Source organism: Pituophis catenifer, unplaced genomic scaffold (assembly GCF_029215685.1).
Source record: "Pituophis catenifer annectens isolate HBS135680 unplaced genomic scaffold, rPitCat1.0.hap2 SCAF_10, whole genome shotgun sequence".
NCBI classification, from domain to species: Eukaryota; Metazoa; Chordata; class Lepidosauria; order Squamata; family Colubridae; genus Pituophis; species Pituophis catenifer.
The window spans coordinates 16,995,734-17,010,473 of record NW_027256890.1 but is presented as its reverse complement, the minus strand read 5'-3'; the positions used below and the strand labels follow the sequence as shown (position 1 = coordinate 17,010,473).

General features: G+C 57.2%; 3 protein-coding genes across 3 annotated transcripts; 2 read left to right on the top strand and 1 right to left on the bottom strand.

Moving 5' to 3' along the window:
* Nucleotides 1-482: 482 nt before the first annotated feature.
* On the bottom strand, nucleotides 483-2,129 carry LOC139322455 (hemojuvelin-like). The gene is given in 3 exon segments (XM_070951564.1): nucleotides 483-1,341; nucleotides 1,650-1,899; nucleotides 1,901-2,129. Coding segments are annotated over 3 exon segments (924 nt in total). The 5' UTR covers nucleotides 1,951-2,129; the 3' UTR covers nucleotides 483-717.
* On the top strand, nucleotides 1,961-7,059 carry LOC139322151 (heat shock 70 kDa protein 1-like). The gene is made up of 3 exons (XM_070951129.1): nucleotides 1,961-2,031; nucleotides 2,250-2,328; nucleotides 5,179-7,059. The coding sequence occupies exons 1-3, from the start codon at nucleotides 1,961-1,963 to the stop codon at nucleotides 7,057-7,059; spliced, it is 2,031 nt and encodes a 676-aa protein (XP_070807230.1).
* Nucleotides 7,060-8,087: 1,028 nt separating this feature from the next.
* BOLA1 (bolA family member 1) lies at nucleotides 8,088-13,914 on the top strand. Its single transcript, XM_070951127.1, has 5 exons — nucleotides 8,088-10,048; nucleotides 11,536-11,816; nucleotides 12,368-12,580; nucleotides 12,754-12,957; nucleotides 13,223-13,914. Exons 1-5 carry the CDS (start codon nucleotides 8,088-8,090, stop codon nucleotides 13,720-13,722), a joined length of 3,159 nt encoding a protein of 1,052 aa, XP_070807228.1. The 3' UTR covers nucleotides 13,723-13,914.
* The last annotated feature ends 826 nt before the right edge of the window (nucleotides 13,915-14,740 follow it).

The window sequence follows — 14,740 nt, the reverse complement described above, 5'->3', positions numbered from 1 at the left end:
AAATAACAGGGGGTAGGTTGCGGGGGGCGGGGGTTGTCTGCAGAAATAGATTCCGACCATGGGTGGCACATGAACCGAGCTCTCCAGCGTGAGAACGGAAAAGCCACTCAGGAGGAAAAGCTGAGCAGGCCAGAGTGTTGGTGGGCCAGAGGCTGGCCAGGGCGACTTGGTCTCACTGGCTGTGTTCTCACATGCAGGTAAAGGCCCCGGTTGAATTTCAGTCCTTTGTTCTCAAAGGGAGAAAAGGGTGCTCAGGGCACTCTCCGCCCGCCCCCCTACCCCACCTGGAGCAAACTGCCCGTGGGGCTGCCTTGTGACTGAAGGAAGCCTGAAGCTGGACCGGTTTTCCGATGCTGCCCCCCATCCAGAGGGCTTGGGGGAAAGAAGAAGGTCCACCTCTCCAGGCTTCCTCTCTCTGCCTCCAGGGAGAAACACTTGCAGCAGACAAGAGATGCTGCTTCAAGCCCTTCAAAGGCTCCCACTTCATATATGAAGCATTTTCTTAAAAAAAACCCCACGGATATGACCGGCCCCCCCGCAGTCTCAGCTGCTGCAGAAATTGCCCAGCGGGACTGCTCTGAACGGCAGGTCCAGGCTCTGTCCAGGGAGGCTGCCAGGCCGGCCAGGGTCTCTGAGACCCCCACGGAGGCCTCCTCCCGTCTTGGTATCTGGCGCCTCAGGAGGAAGACACTCTGGATGCTGCCAACGTTGGCAGAGTTAAACCTCCCATGCAAATACCAAAATCGTGGCCAGGGTGAGGCAGAGAAAAGAGCTGGTGGCGACCTGGCGGGCAGCATCACGCTGGAAGAGGTGAAGCTTCTTGGCATCTGGATGGAAGAGCTTGGCATCCTCCAAGGCGCCATGAGCCACGAGGGTGAAGTTGCTGTCCCCTGAAGCCACCACATCGAAGACACACGAGTGAAAGTAGACGTCCTCCACTGGCAGCTTCTCCTTGCACAGCCGGCGGGCTTTCTCGGCAGCGATGGTGCTGTGGCCACAGCAGCCGTGGTGCCGGGAGATGCGCTGGCTGGGAGGGCATCCGCCCACGCACAGCTGCAGGTCCTGCTCCTCAGTGAAGGAGCCAGCCACCTCCTTGGCCACACGGATGGAGAAGGACAGCTGCTTCCCTGCCCGGCGGACCGCAATGGTGGTGCCGATGTAGGCCGCCCGAATCTCCACATGCTGCCCAGGAGCCCGTTCAAGGATGCTTAGGCTGTCCCCTCCAGGTCGCTCCCCCCCATTCACCGAGCCATCCACAAAAGCTGCTGGGAGGTTGTCTGCCTCGGCCTGGTAGACTTTCTGGTCAATGCACTCCTTCATGTTCTTGAAGATGATGGTGATCTGGAAAGAGGGGAAGGTCAGCAGCATCAGCTGCAGGAGGCAACCCAGGGCACCCTTTCCCCAGAGTCAGGGGGAGCTGCATTTGGTTGAATGGGGGGGCTTCCTTCCGCCCCTCTGGTTTGTCCCGAAGCCCCAATCCCTGGCCATCCATCTCCACCCGTGGGACTCCTGGAAGTTACCCTGGGGGTCTCCAAATTCAGCTGCTTGAAGAATTTTCAGACTGCAGGCCTGAGCCCCGAATTCCCTCCAGCCCCCAGGTACCCCCTTCTCCCATCCCACCCTTTCCAGAGCAGTTGCTGCCAGGTCACCTTGCTCGTGGCCGTGGCGTTCGATCCTTTGGCCACGGGGGAGTTGGTGGCTTGAGCAAACAGGTAGTGGTTGTCCAGCAGCGGCCAGGAGCCCTCCGCGCGGCAGGTGTGGAAGTCGTCCCCAAAGGTCCGGATGTGGGGGTCCCCGAAGGTAGCGCAGTGCTGGTAGGTGGGGGGCTGGCCGCGCTTGTGGGCAAAGGCCTTCTCATAGTTGCAGAGGTCTGGGGACCCAGATCCAGGGGGGCGGGGGGGGGCGGGGTGCTGGGCTGGGCCCCTCCTTGGAGCAGTTGTGCTGGGTCATGAGGTCCTCGATGCCGTGGACGGCCAGGTGGAAGGCCAGGTCCCCGCGGCAGGTGCGGGCTGTGTGGCGGGTGCAGCGGGCGTAGGCACGCAGGGCCAGGCAGTGGGCTGCCCTCCTACCAGGAGCCCGCAGGGGGAGTGTGGAAGCCACATACTCTGAGTTGCAGCGCAGGATCCTGCAGCGGGCTTGCACTGTGTGGAACGAAAGGGCCGCTGTGGTGAGTGCACAGTGCCAGGTGCCCTCAAGGAACAGCAAAGAGCCCACCCCTCCCACCTTCCCTCCTCTTACCGTATCTACAGAACAGGAGGAGGAAGAGCATTTTTAGGAGGAAGCCTCTGCCCGGGAGGCATAGGTGTGGCAGCCTTGGCAAGCAAGGGGATCCCTCACTCCAATCCATGCAGCCTTGGAGGGAAGCTGCTCACCCTCACTGCTCCTGGCCTCCAGGAACGAGCCCAATTTCAAGGAAGGCCTCCCCAGCACCTGCCTCTTTCCAGAACATTGGAGATGGGAGGAGGCCACGCGTGATCAATCCTGGCCCTTCTCTGGAAAGCGCCTTGGCCAGCCTCCTGCGTGGGCACCCGGTGTCTTCCTCGGGGCTCTGGCTATGGGCATTTTGTGGAAGGGAGAGAAAAGGATCTTTGGCAGCGGCTGCAGGCCCTGCAACCCGATCCCTACCCCACAGGCAGCAACCAAGGCAGAGGCTGTAAATAGGCTTTGCTATTTCAGGTCCCCTAAGCCAAATGGGGGGGGGGTATTTTAGGCTCAACCCTCTTGCATATTTGCACATATGTCGATTGGTGTGTGCAGAATATACACGAGCAAGTGAAGGCTCTCAGGAACTCCAGCGTGTCCTTAAGTAGAGTTTTCTTCCCTCTGTGTGCCTTTCTAGGCATCTGAATGTCTACGCTGGGTCGCGTGATAAAAGGAGGGGACTTTGCATCCTGGGGCTGATTGTCTCTCACAAGCCAGCTTTGAGGCAGTGGGAAAAGGTTCGATCCAACCAGAAGATCCTGGTGGGATTTAAACATTTGAAACAAAAACCATTTCAACGGAGAAGCCGGGAGGGGGTGCTCTTCTTCCCATGGTCACTGGATGCAGGCAGTCAGGGTGTCAAATCCTCCAACACCCGTTTTTTGTGTGTCTGCAGCTCTCCTTCCTGCCCCCGACCAACCCCCACCCCACCCCCTGTCCCAATCTTCCTATCTGCTGTCCCCAAAGAGGGACGAGAGCTGGTCAGAAGAGGGTCTGTCTGCTTCTGGGTTGCCAAACGGCCAGAAGCCAGAGTCTCCTCACTAGGGGTGAACCTCAAGTTCTTCTTGTGAGCAGCATGGAGTTTGGGGAGCCCCTTTCAGGCCATCGTCAGCCAGCACTTCCTCTTGAGGCAGAAGGATGTTCTGGAGAAGGTGAGCAGGACACTCCGAAGGTCACAAGCAGCGTAGAGTTGGGCTGGTGATAGAGACCCTCCCTCAACCCTGGGTCCTTTCCTTTCCTCCAGAGATCTGGGGCAGGAGCTTTGGCAGTGGAGCTGGTTCAAACTCATGGATAGGAAGTTTGTGCAAAAGTTGTGAAAGCCGGCTGCAGACCCACAGGACCCTCTGCCTCCCTCGCTTTTGAGAGGAGGGGGCTGCAACAGATAAATCAAGAGACAGGCGCACCTGTTCCTCTGCGGCTGTCACCCCTGGGTGGGGGGAGTCAAAGTCCTGAGGGTGGGGGTGAGGAGAGAGCCAAAAAAAGACTGTGCAGATGGAGCCAGGCGGAGATTCCGGCACACGGCAGCCGCCCGGTGTCTCTCGAGAACCGTCTCGGCTGACTCCTGGGTGGGAGGTGCGTCCCCACACGTAGCCTTTGATCTCCTTCTGAGGAGGAATGATGATGAGTCTCCACTATGGGGCTGATGCCTGCATTCAGAAGAGGAATAAGGGAATGGACAAGACAAGGGATTTTCCAAGCTGAAGTGCGTGCGCGCGCGCGCACACACACACACACACACACACACCTTGCGCTGTCATGAAGCCTCTGTGGCCCCGTCCGGAGGTTCCTCCCATTTGCTCCACATGCGAATGGCAATGGCTGAGCCTCCCACTGAAGACGTGTCTATCAAGGCTGCTCCTGGGAAAACATTCCCCTTCCTCCCCAGAGGTCACGGCCGTCACAGGAGCCCCATAGACACAAGAACAGTTTTTCCCCGAATGCCATCCCTCTGCTAAACTAATAATTCCCTCAACAATTCCCTTAGTAAATGTCAAATTATTTATTAAGTCTGGATTATTATTAATCTTCTCATTGTTCCCACCACCCATCTCCTCCACGTATGACTGTATGACTGTAACTTTGTTGCTGGTATCCTTACGATTTATATTGACTGTTTTCCTATGACTATCATTAAGTGTTGTACCTTATGATTCTTGATGAATGTATCTTTTCTTTTATGTACACAGAGAAGCATATGCACCAAGACAAATTCCTTGTGTGTCCAATCACACTTGGCCAATAAAGAATTCCTATTATTCTATTCTATTCTATTCTATTCTATTCTATTCTATTCTATTCTATTCTATTCTATCTGTTCTGCATTACTGCAATGCTGGAGCCTCTGGATTCTTGCTCAGCTTGGACGGCATTCAGCACAAAACCAACAGCTTGAACCGGCTCTTCACGGAGGACCGGCAGGGCCGTTAAGCTGTGCATCAAATGCATAAATAAATGCCTTTCCTTGAGCCCTTGCAGTCTTTGCCTTGTCCCCCTTTCTCTAGCCAGGGTGGCTGCTGATCCTCCCCAAGAGAGCTTTCCTTCCCCAGCCTCCAGGTCCTCTACGAGGGCTTCTCCAGTTTACCTGCTGATCATTCGTCTGGAAGCGACAGCCTGTGATGAACGGGGCCTTGGATGCCACCCAAGAAGCAGGTGAGCCATAGAAGGAGGTGACTCAGGCTTAAGAAGTGCTGTCAGTTCAAACCCCTTTGTGATGTCTGATGGTGAAGTCATCACATCGGTTGGAAAGGAAGGCTGGGGACCCTCAGAGCAAGGAGAGGCCCAAGTGCCCAGCTCTAGGCAAGGAAAATGATGCCATGATCCCTAGGAAAAATCTAAGCCCTAGTCGTCCAGCTTTTTGGTCCTAGAAAAGGGGCAAAAGAAAAGGGGAGACACCTGCCTCTCTCATGAGAACGGTCACTTCCTTCCACTCCTGAGTCGGTCACCCTCTGGGATATCACCATGCCTAAGCAACATGACCTGGCTATTGGGATTGACCTTGGAACCACCTTCTCCTGCGTGGCTGTCTGTCAACACGACAAAGTAGAGATCATCGCCAATGACCAAGGGAAGCGGACTACGCCGAGCTACGTGGCCTTCACCAACACAGAATACCTGATTGGGGACCCAGCAAAGAGCCAGGCCCCTCTCAATCCCCAGAACACGGTGTTCGATGCCAAGCGGCTGATTGGCCGCAAGTATGAGGATGCCGCCGTCCAGGAGGACATGAAACATTGGCCATTTACTGTGGTGAGCCACGAGGAGAAGCTAAAAGTCCAAGTCACCCACAAAGGCAAACAACGGACCTTCTACCCTGAGGAGATCTCCGCCATGGTTTTGGCCAAGATGAAGCAAACAGCTGAGGCCTACCTGGGCTATTCTGTTTCCCAAGCCATTGTTACAGTGCCCGCCTACTTCAGTGATGCCCAGCGGCAGGCCACCATTGATGCCGGAGTCATTGCGGGCCTCCAGATCCTAAAGCTGCTGAACGAGCCCACGGCAGCTGCCATTGCCTATGGCCTGGATGCCAGGCACCAAGAGGCAGGTGGCCGAAACATCCTTATTTTTGACCTGGGTGGAGGCACCTTTGATGTTTCTATACTTTCCGTGGAAGATGGCATCTTTGAAGTCAAGGCCACTGCAGGAGACACCCACCTGGGTGGGGAGGACTTTGACCAGAGGTTGGTGGCCCACCTTGCAGAGGAGTTCAAGAAAAAGCATAGGAGGGACCTCCATCAGGACATTAAGGCTCTGCAGAGGTTGAAGATGGCTGCCGAGAGGGCCAAATGCACCTTGAGTTCCTGCACCAGTGCCAGCATCTCTGTGGACTCCCTCTTTCAAGGGGTAGATTTCCACACCACCCTCACCCGGGCACGGTTCGAGGACCTCTGCTCCGATCTATTTCGAGCCACCCTGAAGCCCCTTGAAAGGGCCTTGAGAGACGCCAAGATGAGCAAAGGGGATATCAAGGACATCGTATTGGTTGGGGGCTCCACCCGCATCCCCAAGATCCGGAAGCTGCTGAAGGACTTCTTCAATGGCAAGGAGCTGAACAAAGGCATTAACCCTGATGAAGCTGTGGCTTACGGGGCAGCCGTCCAGGCCGCCATCTTGACGGGCAACCGGACGGCCAAGATGCAGAATATGTTTCTTCTGGATGTCACCCCTTTGTCTCTGGGAATCAATACTCAAGGAGGCGTCATGGCAACCATCATAAAACGCAACTCACCTGTCCCAACAAGAGAGGTCATGGAGTTCACCACGACTGAGGACGACCAAGACACCATCTTGTTCATGGTGTATGAGGGCGAGCGGGCCTTGACCAAACACAACCACCTCTTGGGCATGTTCACCTTGAAGGGCATCCCCCCAGCCCCCTGTGGGGTCCCGGTCATCCTGGTCACCTTCTCTATCGACGAGAACAACATTCTGACCGTCTCAGCCAAGGATGTGGAAACAGGGAACACCAGCCACTTGACTATCTCGGACACCCGCGGACGGCTGGGCAAGGAGGAAATAGAGACGATTGTGCAGACAGCGGAGGAATTCCGGGCAAACGACCTGAACCAGCAGGAAAAGATTGAAGCCATGAACTCCTTGGAGTCCTGCACCCTGGAGCTCAAGAGGGTGGCGGAAGAGCAGCTCCTGGATGGGAAGGCCAAGAGGAGGATGCTGGAAATGTGTGACGGTGCTGCCTCCTGGCTGGAGGGGAACCCCCTGGCAGAGAAAGAAGAATGTGAGAAGCGGCAGAAGGACCTGGAAGAGGCCTGGGACTCGGTCTACACTGGCCCAGGCGAGGTGGCAGAAGAGCGGGCAGAAGGAGACCCCGAGGCCACTGAGCCGAAGGAAGACAGGGAATGAATCGGCCAAGTGCCAGAGTACATTGTTCCACCCAAAGGGCGCATTAAAACTATGGGTAAAAAAGAAGTCCCTCTCTGACTATTAGTTTCTCACTAGTGGCTTTTAAGCCCAGATCAGCCCATCAGCAAGTCACATGAGCAGAGTCCAAGTCCAAGTTGAGGCTTAGCAGGAAGGCCAAAGCAAGAGAAGAGGCGTGAAGTGCGGGCCAGGCAAATCCTCCGAGTGGCTGCCTAGCTGGCCAAAGTCGCCTGCCCTGGCCTAAGTAGAGGGCCAAGTCCACTCCAAGGTGGCATCACAAAGCGCCTTCTCAAAACTGCAAGAACACAAGAGCCACACAGCTCGGCTTGCTCTCCCTTTGTCTGGCTCTTGACACAGTCTAGGAGGTGATCCTTCCTCTCCCAGGACCACCACTACAGCTCAAGGATGGAGCCCACCTGGACTTTCAAAAGTCTTGCTTTATGTCAGTGTATCCTTATTTTCTCTAGATGTTTTTGAACAGAGTGCTTAGTTCACCTTCTCCAGATGTGGGGTGGGTTCTCTATCCCGTTTAAGGATTTTGTTTGTCTTGCCTGGCTCTGAAACCCACCACAAATGGGATCGGGATCAGGAACAAAAAATACAGCCAGACCCCTTGCCCAAAGGCAATTGCACTTACCCAGGAGGCCCAGCACTGTCCGCTTCCCCCAACGTGGCTGGAAGCAGGGAGTCAAGATGCTGTCCCAAGAGAAAAGCCCCCCCCGGCCCATCTTCTCTGGGTGGAAACAGTGGTGGGCTCTGTAGCAGAATCTCCCCTGGGAAACAGAAGAAGAAAGGGGCTGCCATCTGCTGGGGACACCGAGACCCCCAACAGGCCCCAGGGGCCCATTGTGACATGCACAGTGATGGGGGAAGGGTGTCTGTCCTCTGAAGAAAAGGCCAGGAGGAGGAGTGGGGGGGGGGGCGCAGGGCCCAAGAAGAGCTGCCCCCTGGGATTGCCAATTTTCCATCATTGGCAGAAGGCCAGGGGCTGCTCAGGGAAAGAGCCACCTATGGGAGCTGACCTCAGCCATGCAGACGCGCCCAGGCCCACCTCCAGACCAGAGGCTCCCTCTGCATTGAGACCAGACACGGCCAGAATTTGCCCCAAAGGTCCAGCCGTGGGGATTGACCTGGGCACCACAAAATCCTGTGTGGCAGTCTGCCAGAGGGGGAGGGTGGAGATCCTGGCCAATGACCACAACAGCCGCACTACCCCCAGCTGTGTGGCTTTCACTGAGAGGGAGCGCCTGGTGGGGGAACCAGCAGAACTACAGGCCAGCCTCAATCCAGAAAACACCATCTATAACGTGAAGCGGCTGATTGGCCGCAGGTACGACGACCCGTCAGTACAGTTGTGCCTGAAGAACTGGCCGTACCACGTGGTGGAGGCTGGCAATGGCAAGGCCAAAGTCCAGGTGTCCCACCGAGGAGTGGAGAAGGTTTTGTACCCCGAGGAGATCTCCGCCATGGTGCTCTACAAGCTGAAGCAGGTAGCTGAGGCTTCCTTGGGCCGCCCGGTCACCCAGGCTGTCATCACGGTCCCAGCGTACTTCAGTGATGCCCAGCGCCAGGCCACCATTGATGCAGGGGCAATTGCGGGGCTCCACGTCCTGAGTTTAGTCAGCGAGCCCACTGCAGCTGCGGTGGCTTATGGGCTCAAGGAGACCCGCCAACGTAAGGGGAAGAGAAACATCCTCATCTTTGATCTGGGTGGGGGCACCTTTGATGTCTCCATCCTCACTGCCCAGGATGGTGTCTTTGAAGTGGTGGCTACAGCAGGGGATTCCCACTTGGGGGGGGAGGATTTTGACCAAAGGCTAGCCAACCAGCTCGCCCAAGAGTTCAAGGACAAGTTTCAGGAGGATCCCGCTGAGAGCAGGAAGGCGATGCAGAGACTGAAGGCAGCCTGTAAGAAGGCCAAACAGACCCTGAGTTCGAACACGACAGCCACCGTCTCCATTGACTCGCTCTACAAGGGCATTGACTTCCACACCACGGTCACCCGGGCCTGCTTCGAAGATTTGTGTTGTGACCTCTTTCAGGCCACCATGGTTCAGGTGCAGCAGGTGCTGGAGGAAGCAGGGCTCAAGAAGAGCCAGGTGCACGAGATTGGGCTTGGGGGAGGCTCCACGCACATCCCCATGATCCAGAGGCTCCTGTCCAAATTCTTTGACGGACAGAGGTTGTGCAAAAGCATCAGCCCCGAGGAGGTGGTGGCCCATGGCGCAGCCATCCAAGCCGCCGTTCTGACGGGCCACCGATACCAAAACCTACAGAACCTTCTCCTCCTGGAGGTGACCCCTGTCTCCTTGGGGCTGGAGACAGTGGGAGGTGTGATGGACGTAGTGGTCAAGCGCAACTCTCCCATTCCCACAAGAGAGAGCAGGAACTTCTCCACCACGGAAGACCAGCAGAGCAGCCTCTTCCTGCAGATCTATGAAGGGGAGCGGATGCTGACCAAGCACAACCGTCTGCTGGGCACCATCACCCTGAGTGGCCTTCAACCAGCACCACGAGGTGTCCCAATGATTGTAGTCACCTTTCGGATCGACCACAACAACATCCTCACTGTCTCAGCCACGGAAACAAACACGGGAAACAAGAAAGAGCTCGCCATCGCCGACACCCGGGGCCGGTTGGATCGAGAAGAGATGGAGAGAATCCTCCAGGAGGAGGAGGAACATCGAGCGCAGGAGAAATTGGAGGAGGAGAAGCTGGAAGCCCTCAATGCCTTGGAGGCCAGCACCCTCCAGCTCAAGAGGGCGGCAGCGGAGAAATCCCTGGACGACCGGGCCAAGCGGAGGCTGCTGGAAATATGCGAGGAGGCAGCCGCGTGGATGGAGGACAACCGGCTTGCGCCCAAGAAGGCCTACGAGGAGCGGAAGAAGGAGCTGGAGGGCGTCTGCAGCGCCATCCTCACTCACTTCAATACCCGAGAAGCCCAGCAGCAGGAAAAGCCAAAGGAATCTTAGCTCCAGAGGAGCATATTAAAAAAAAGAAAAACGGGATTATTCATTTCCTCCTCCTTCTCACAAGAGAGTCCTGGGAGACCAAAAGGACAGCAGGCCCAGAGTGACACAGGGGCTTTGATGCCTTGGCTGGAGGAGGAGCTGAGCTAACAAGAGGCGGCCCCACATCCCATCTTTCTTCCCCCCCCCGACCCCCAGCAGAGGATCTGATAGGGCCAGTGGCCACTCCAAAGGGATTGCACCAGGCCTGGGGAGGGGGCAGTCACAACGGGGTGGTGGTGGTGATGTTTGTGTTGTGGACAGCAAATGGAGTGTGATATGGAGCTGGCAGATGCAATGGAGGCCAATCCTCTCTAGGGCAGTTGTGCCCCACTGAGTGGGCTTCAAAAGGAGTTCCCCCACATCATCTAGGACAAGCGAGGACTCCAGCACTCACTAGCTATTTGGAAACAAAGGCCTTGATCTCTTCAGCCAGCCCACCCCAGCCCGCCAACTCTTAAGACCACCTTGATAAAAGGAACCCTGGAAATCCAGGCTGTGTGAAATGCGAATTTTGCTCCTGGAGGACTGAGTGGCTGCGGAATGAGCATCATCTGCTGACTGGAAACCCCCTTCCCCAAATTAGCCAGGGATTTGCTTTTGTGGCTGCTACACTCAAGAAGGGAGGGGACATCAGCTTCCCCAGATAGGGAGATGCTCGCTTTTATTGGGAAAGGAAGCAGGGACAACCCTTAACTGACAGGGAGGGGCAGGACAAGGGCTCATTTGCAAAGCCATTGCAGGAAAGTCCCACAGATAGGGGACCCGAGGCTACTTAGGGTGATGACTATAAATTTGTGCTGGAACCTGGGGGGCTTCCTGTTCCTGCCTGGGGGCTTTCAAAAGATTTCTCTTTATGGTTTATTTCAGAACAAAGCTGACCAAGCTTTCCTTATCTCAAACCTTAATTACCCAAACTAGATAACATCACTGGGACCAGCACTGATGATGTTACCTATTTGGGTAATGAAACAGTCTGCAAGAAAATGATCAAGGTCAGAGAGCACCCAGAAGCTTCAAGGGTTGGAGGGGGAAAGGCAGGGGAGAAGACGCCAGCAGACTGGATTCAAAAGCTTGGAAGCCTCAGCCAAGGAGATTTTGGCTCTCAAAAGATGACACCCACCCAGGTGCTGGAGCTAGCTCGAAACAGAACCAGGCGGGTTTAAGGGCCGCTGCCCAAGAAGCTGGTGACCCTGTTAGGTGGGGATCTTGCACGGTGGATGGAGAGACTAGAGCAGTGATGGCGAACCTTTTAGGCACTGAGTGCCCAAACTGGAACACACATACATGTGCATGCATGTGCATGTGCTGGAAACCCGAAAACCAGCTGGCTGGTGCGCGCATGCCTGTTTTTGGGGCTTTTTTTGGCCGTTTTCAGGCATATTTCAGGCCGTCTTCAAACAACCGGGAAACGGCCTGAAAATGGCCCAAAAAACGGCCTATTTTTTAGCCGGTTTTTGGGCCATTTTCAGGCCGTTTTCTGGTACTCTGGCACCCGCGAAGACCAGCCAGAAATCAGAAGAGCAGCTGGCGATGGCATGTGTGCCCACAGACATGGCTCTGCATGCCACCTCTGGCACATGTGCCATAGGTTCGCCATCACGGGACTAGAGATTCTCAGAGACACGGAGGGTTACAAGCCTCTCTGTCCTGCAGCCCGAGAAAGACAGAAGATCCGGGGAGACAGGGCTGAAGGAGGCATTGAGCAAAGAAGCCTCATCCCCCTCAAAGGTATCATGCTATTAAATGTTAAAATGTTAACAGGAACATTGCCTGAGGTCACAACATGGACACTTGTGCAGAAGTGACAGTCAAACCTCGGACCTCCTCCGTGCCTCCCAGGCAGGGTGGAGCAGCTCAGATCCTGTGCTTCTTTCTGGGACTGGCTGAGATGGGGGGGAGGGGGGCTAGGGGCTGCCCCAGTCATGGGCCTCAGCTTGGACTGGGCTTGTTCAGATCACCTCACTGAGGAGAGTGCAGGGTAGTGGTGAGGAGCTTGGGGGGTGTGGGGGACAGAAGCAGGAAGCAATGACCTCTTTTCTCCTGCTGGACAAGCGGTTTTGTCCCAGCAGGTTGGAGACCCGTTCGCGGGAACCGGGCCGGCCTGGCCGAAAGCTCAAGAAAGGCTCGCTCGCCACCTGGTGGACACATCCGGGCCTGCGCCGGTTCCGGGGTCCCTTGATGGGGTTAGTCCGGTCTCGGGAGGGGTGGGGAATATGGGACGTGTACGTTGCACCTGGCCATAGGCGAGGCCCGGGAGGGAATCTTCTGCTGAGGACCAGGAGGCGCGCTGACAGACGCTGCAGAAGGGAAATCTACCTGCGGCACACCTGGAGACCAGGGGCGGGCGCCAGCGAGGCGCTTTCCGCTGGAGGAGGCTGCGCGGTGTCCGGATCGGCGCAGTGAGGTCATAATGGCCCCTTCCCGGAGACACAGCGCGCTCAGCTCAGCTCAGGGAGAAAGAAAAGAACGGCGGACCAGCGCTCCATATACAGGTGAGACGAAGCGAAGGGAGAGATAGCCCTACAGCTGGCTGAGCATGATGGGAGTTGTAGTTCGGGGCGCCTGGCCGCAAAGGCTACGCGATGTGGGGTTCCCACCAACCCACTCCGGGCGGCCACGACAGCACCCCCGCGGCCCTAAACCGGCTTTTCCCCATCGCGCCCAGCCAAGACTACGGCTCCCAGAATGCAACAGAGCGCGAAAAAAGGGGGCGGCTCCTGGAGGCTGCCGGGAAGTGTAGTGCCGTTGGAGCCCCTCGGGCTGGCAGGAACGCGGTTTCTCGGCAGCGGCGAGACGGGCTCAGCGCGCAGCCCAGGAAGGGACGCGGTTTGGAGGGGGGGCGGTCGATCTCAGTGGTGGGACGCGGCAGGTGAGTCACCTTGGGCGGTGCCGGGCCGGCGCAGGGGCCCCTTGCAACCGTCCCCGCGGCGGGGCTCCCGGCGCCCTTCCGAAGTCGGGGGCGGGGCGGCTGCAAACCTTCGGTCCGCCGGGCTGGCCTTGGCACTCTGCGCGCGGCCGCCGAGCCGGGCTTCCTGCGCTCCGGTCGCGGGCGGCCCTTGCCGCTTTGGGCTGCCCACCGCTGGCGGGGTCGTGGAGAGCGAACCCCGCCCCTCCGGCCTTTGTGTTTGTTGCAGCTCCTCCAGCCGACTCGCCGATGGTCCCCTCCAGCCTGCCGGCCCTCGGCCGTGCCCTCCGCTGGCCGGCCTTCTCCGCCGGACGCGCGGCGCTGAGCGGCTCGGCCGTGGAGAAGCCGGTGGAGTCGGGCATCCGGGCCAAGCTGCAAGCGGCGCTGGAGCCCCTCCACCTGGAGGTCCTCAACGACAGCCACCTGCACGCCGTGCCCCGCGGCTCCGAGACCCACTTCCGGGTGGTGGTGGCCAGCCGGCGCTTCGAGGGCCTTTCGCTCATCCACCGGCACCGGCTGGTCAATGAGCTCCTCCAGGAAGAGCTGGCCGGCCCCGTCCATTCCCTCTCCATCCAGGCCAAGACCCCGCAGCAGTGGGAGAAGAGCTCCAAAGCCAGCCAGAGCCCCCCGTGCCTGGGAGGGGCCAAGCACGACCCGCACGTGGCCGACAAGTTGGGGAAGACGACGGGGCGGGTGGAAGCCGGGCCAGAGGGCCAGAGGGAGCCCTGACGGCAGCCTCCTCGGCGGGTCCCCGCATGCCTCGCCTTCCCCCAGAGTCGATGCCTCCTTCCGGGCTGAGCTGCCCAGAGCAGCCCTGGGCGCCACCTGCCACGGTTTGTGCCCGCTTGCTTGGTTCGCTCCCCTGCCCTAAAGAGGCCTGTGCGATGTCTGCTGAAGCCTATTAAAGGCCTTGGCCTTTCCTCCCTTTGTCTGCTCAGCTTTGTGGGGAGGTAGGTGGTTATTGGGGGGGGGGAGCTGTTCCTCCCCAGATGAGGGGGAGAGGGTCGTGATTTCTTTCCCACCCCGTGGCAAAGGGTTCCCAGAAAGGAGCGTTGGCTGAAACGACAGTAGGGTCAAATAGCCATTTGCTCCCTGGCACTCATTCGCCCTGCGCTCTGGTGGAAATGTTGGTTAAATGGCCTCTAGTGGGGATTGCAGCTTAACCCCTTAAAAAGGGGGAGAGCCTTTTCTGTGAGGGCACCCACCATCTGGAACGAGCTCCCCCCAGAGATACAGAAGATTCCAGATCTGCTCACTTTCCGCCGTGCCCTCAAAACATTCCTGTTTCAGCAGGCCGGCCTGGCCTAACTTTCCCTTTATATTGCTTTTTGATTTTATTTTAAACTGGGATGTCTTGAATTATCTAGGACCAGAGTGTTTAGTATATTTTAATTGGTTTTTTTTATTAACGTTTGTATTACATGTATTTTTATCGTTCGCTGTTCACCGCCCTGAGTCCCTTAGGAATAGGGCGGTATATAAATTTAATAAATAAATAAATAAATAAAACCCAGGCACCACCCCAGGAGGTTGGCAGGGAGGCCATAGCGCAGACTAAAAACAGCATCCCTCATCAAGTAGGAGGGGGCCCAGTGGACCCCTAGAGGAGCCCCCACTCAGCCGGCACTGGAGCTCCCTGACCGATGGCAGGAAAGCCCGAATGCCAGCCTTGCTGCCTCTTGTCTGGGCAACCCCCCCCCCTTCCAGTCTAACACCCCACTCCTCCCAAAAGCTCTGCTTTCCTGCC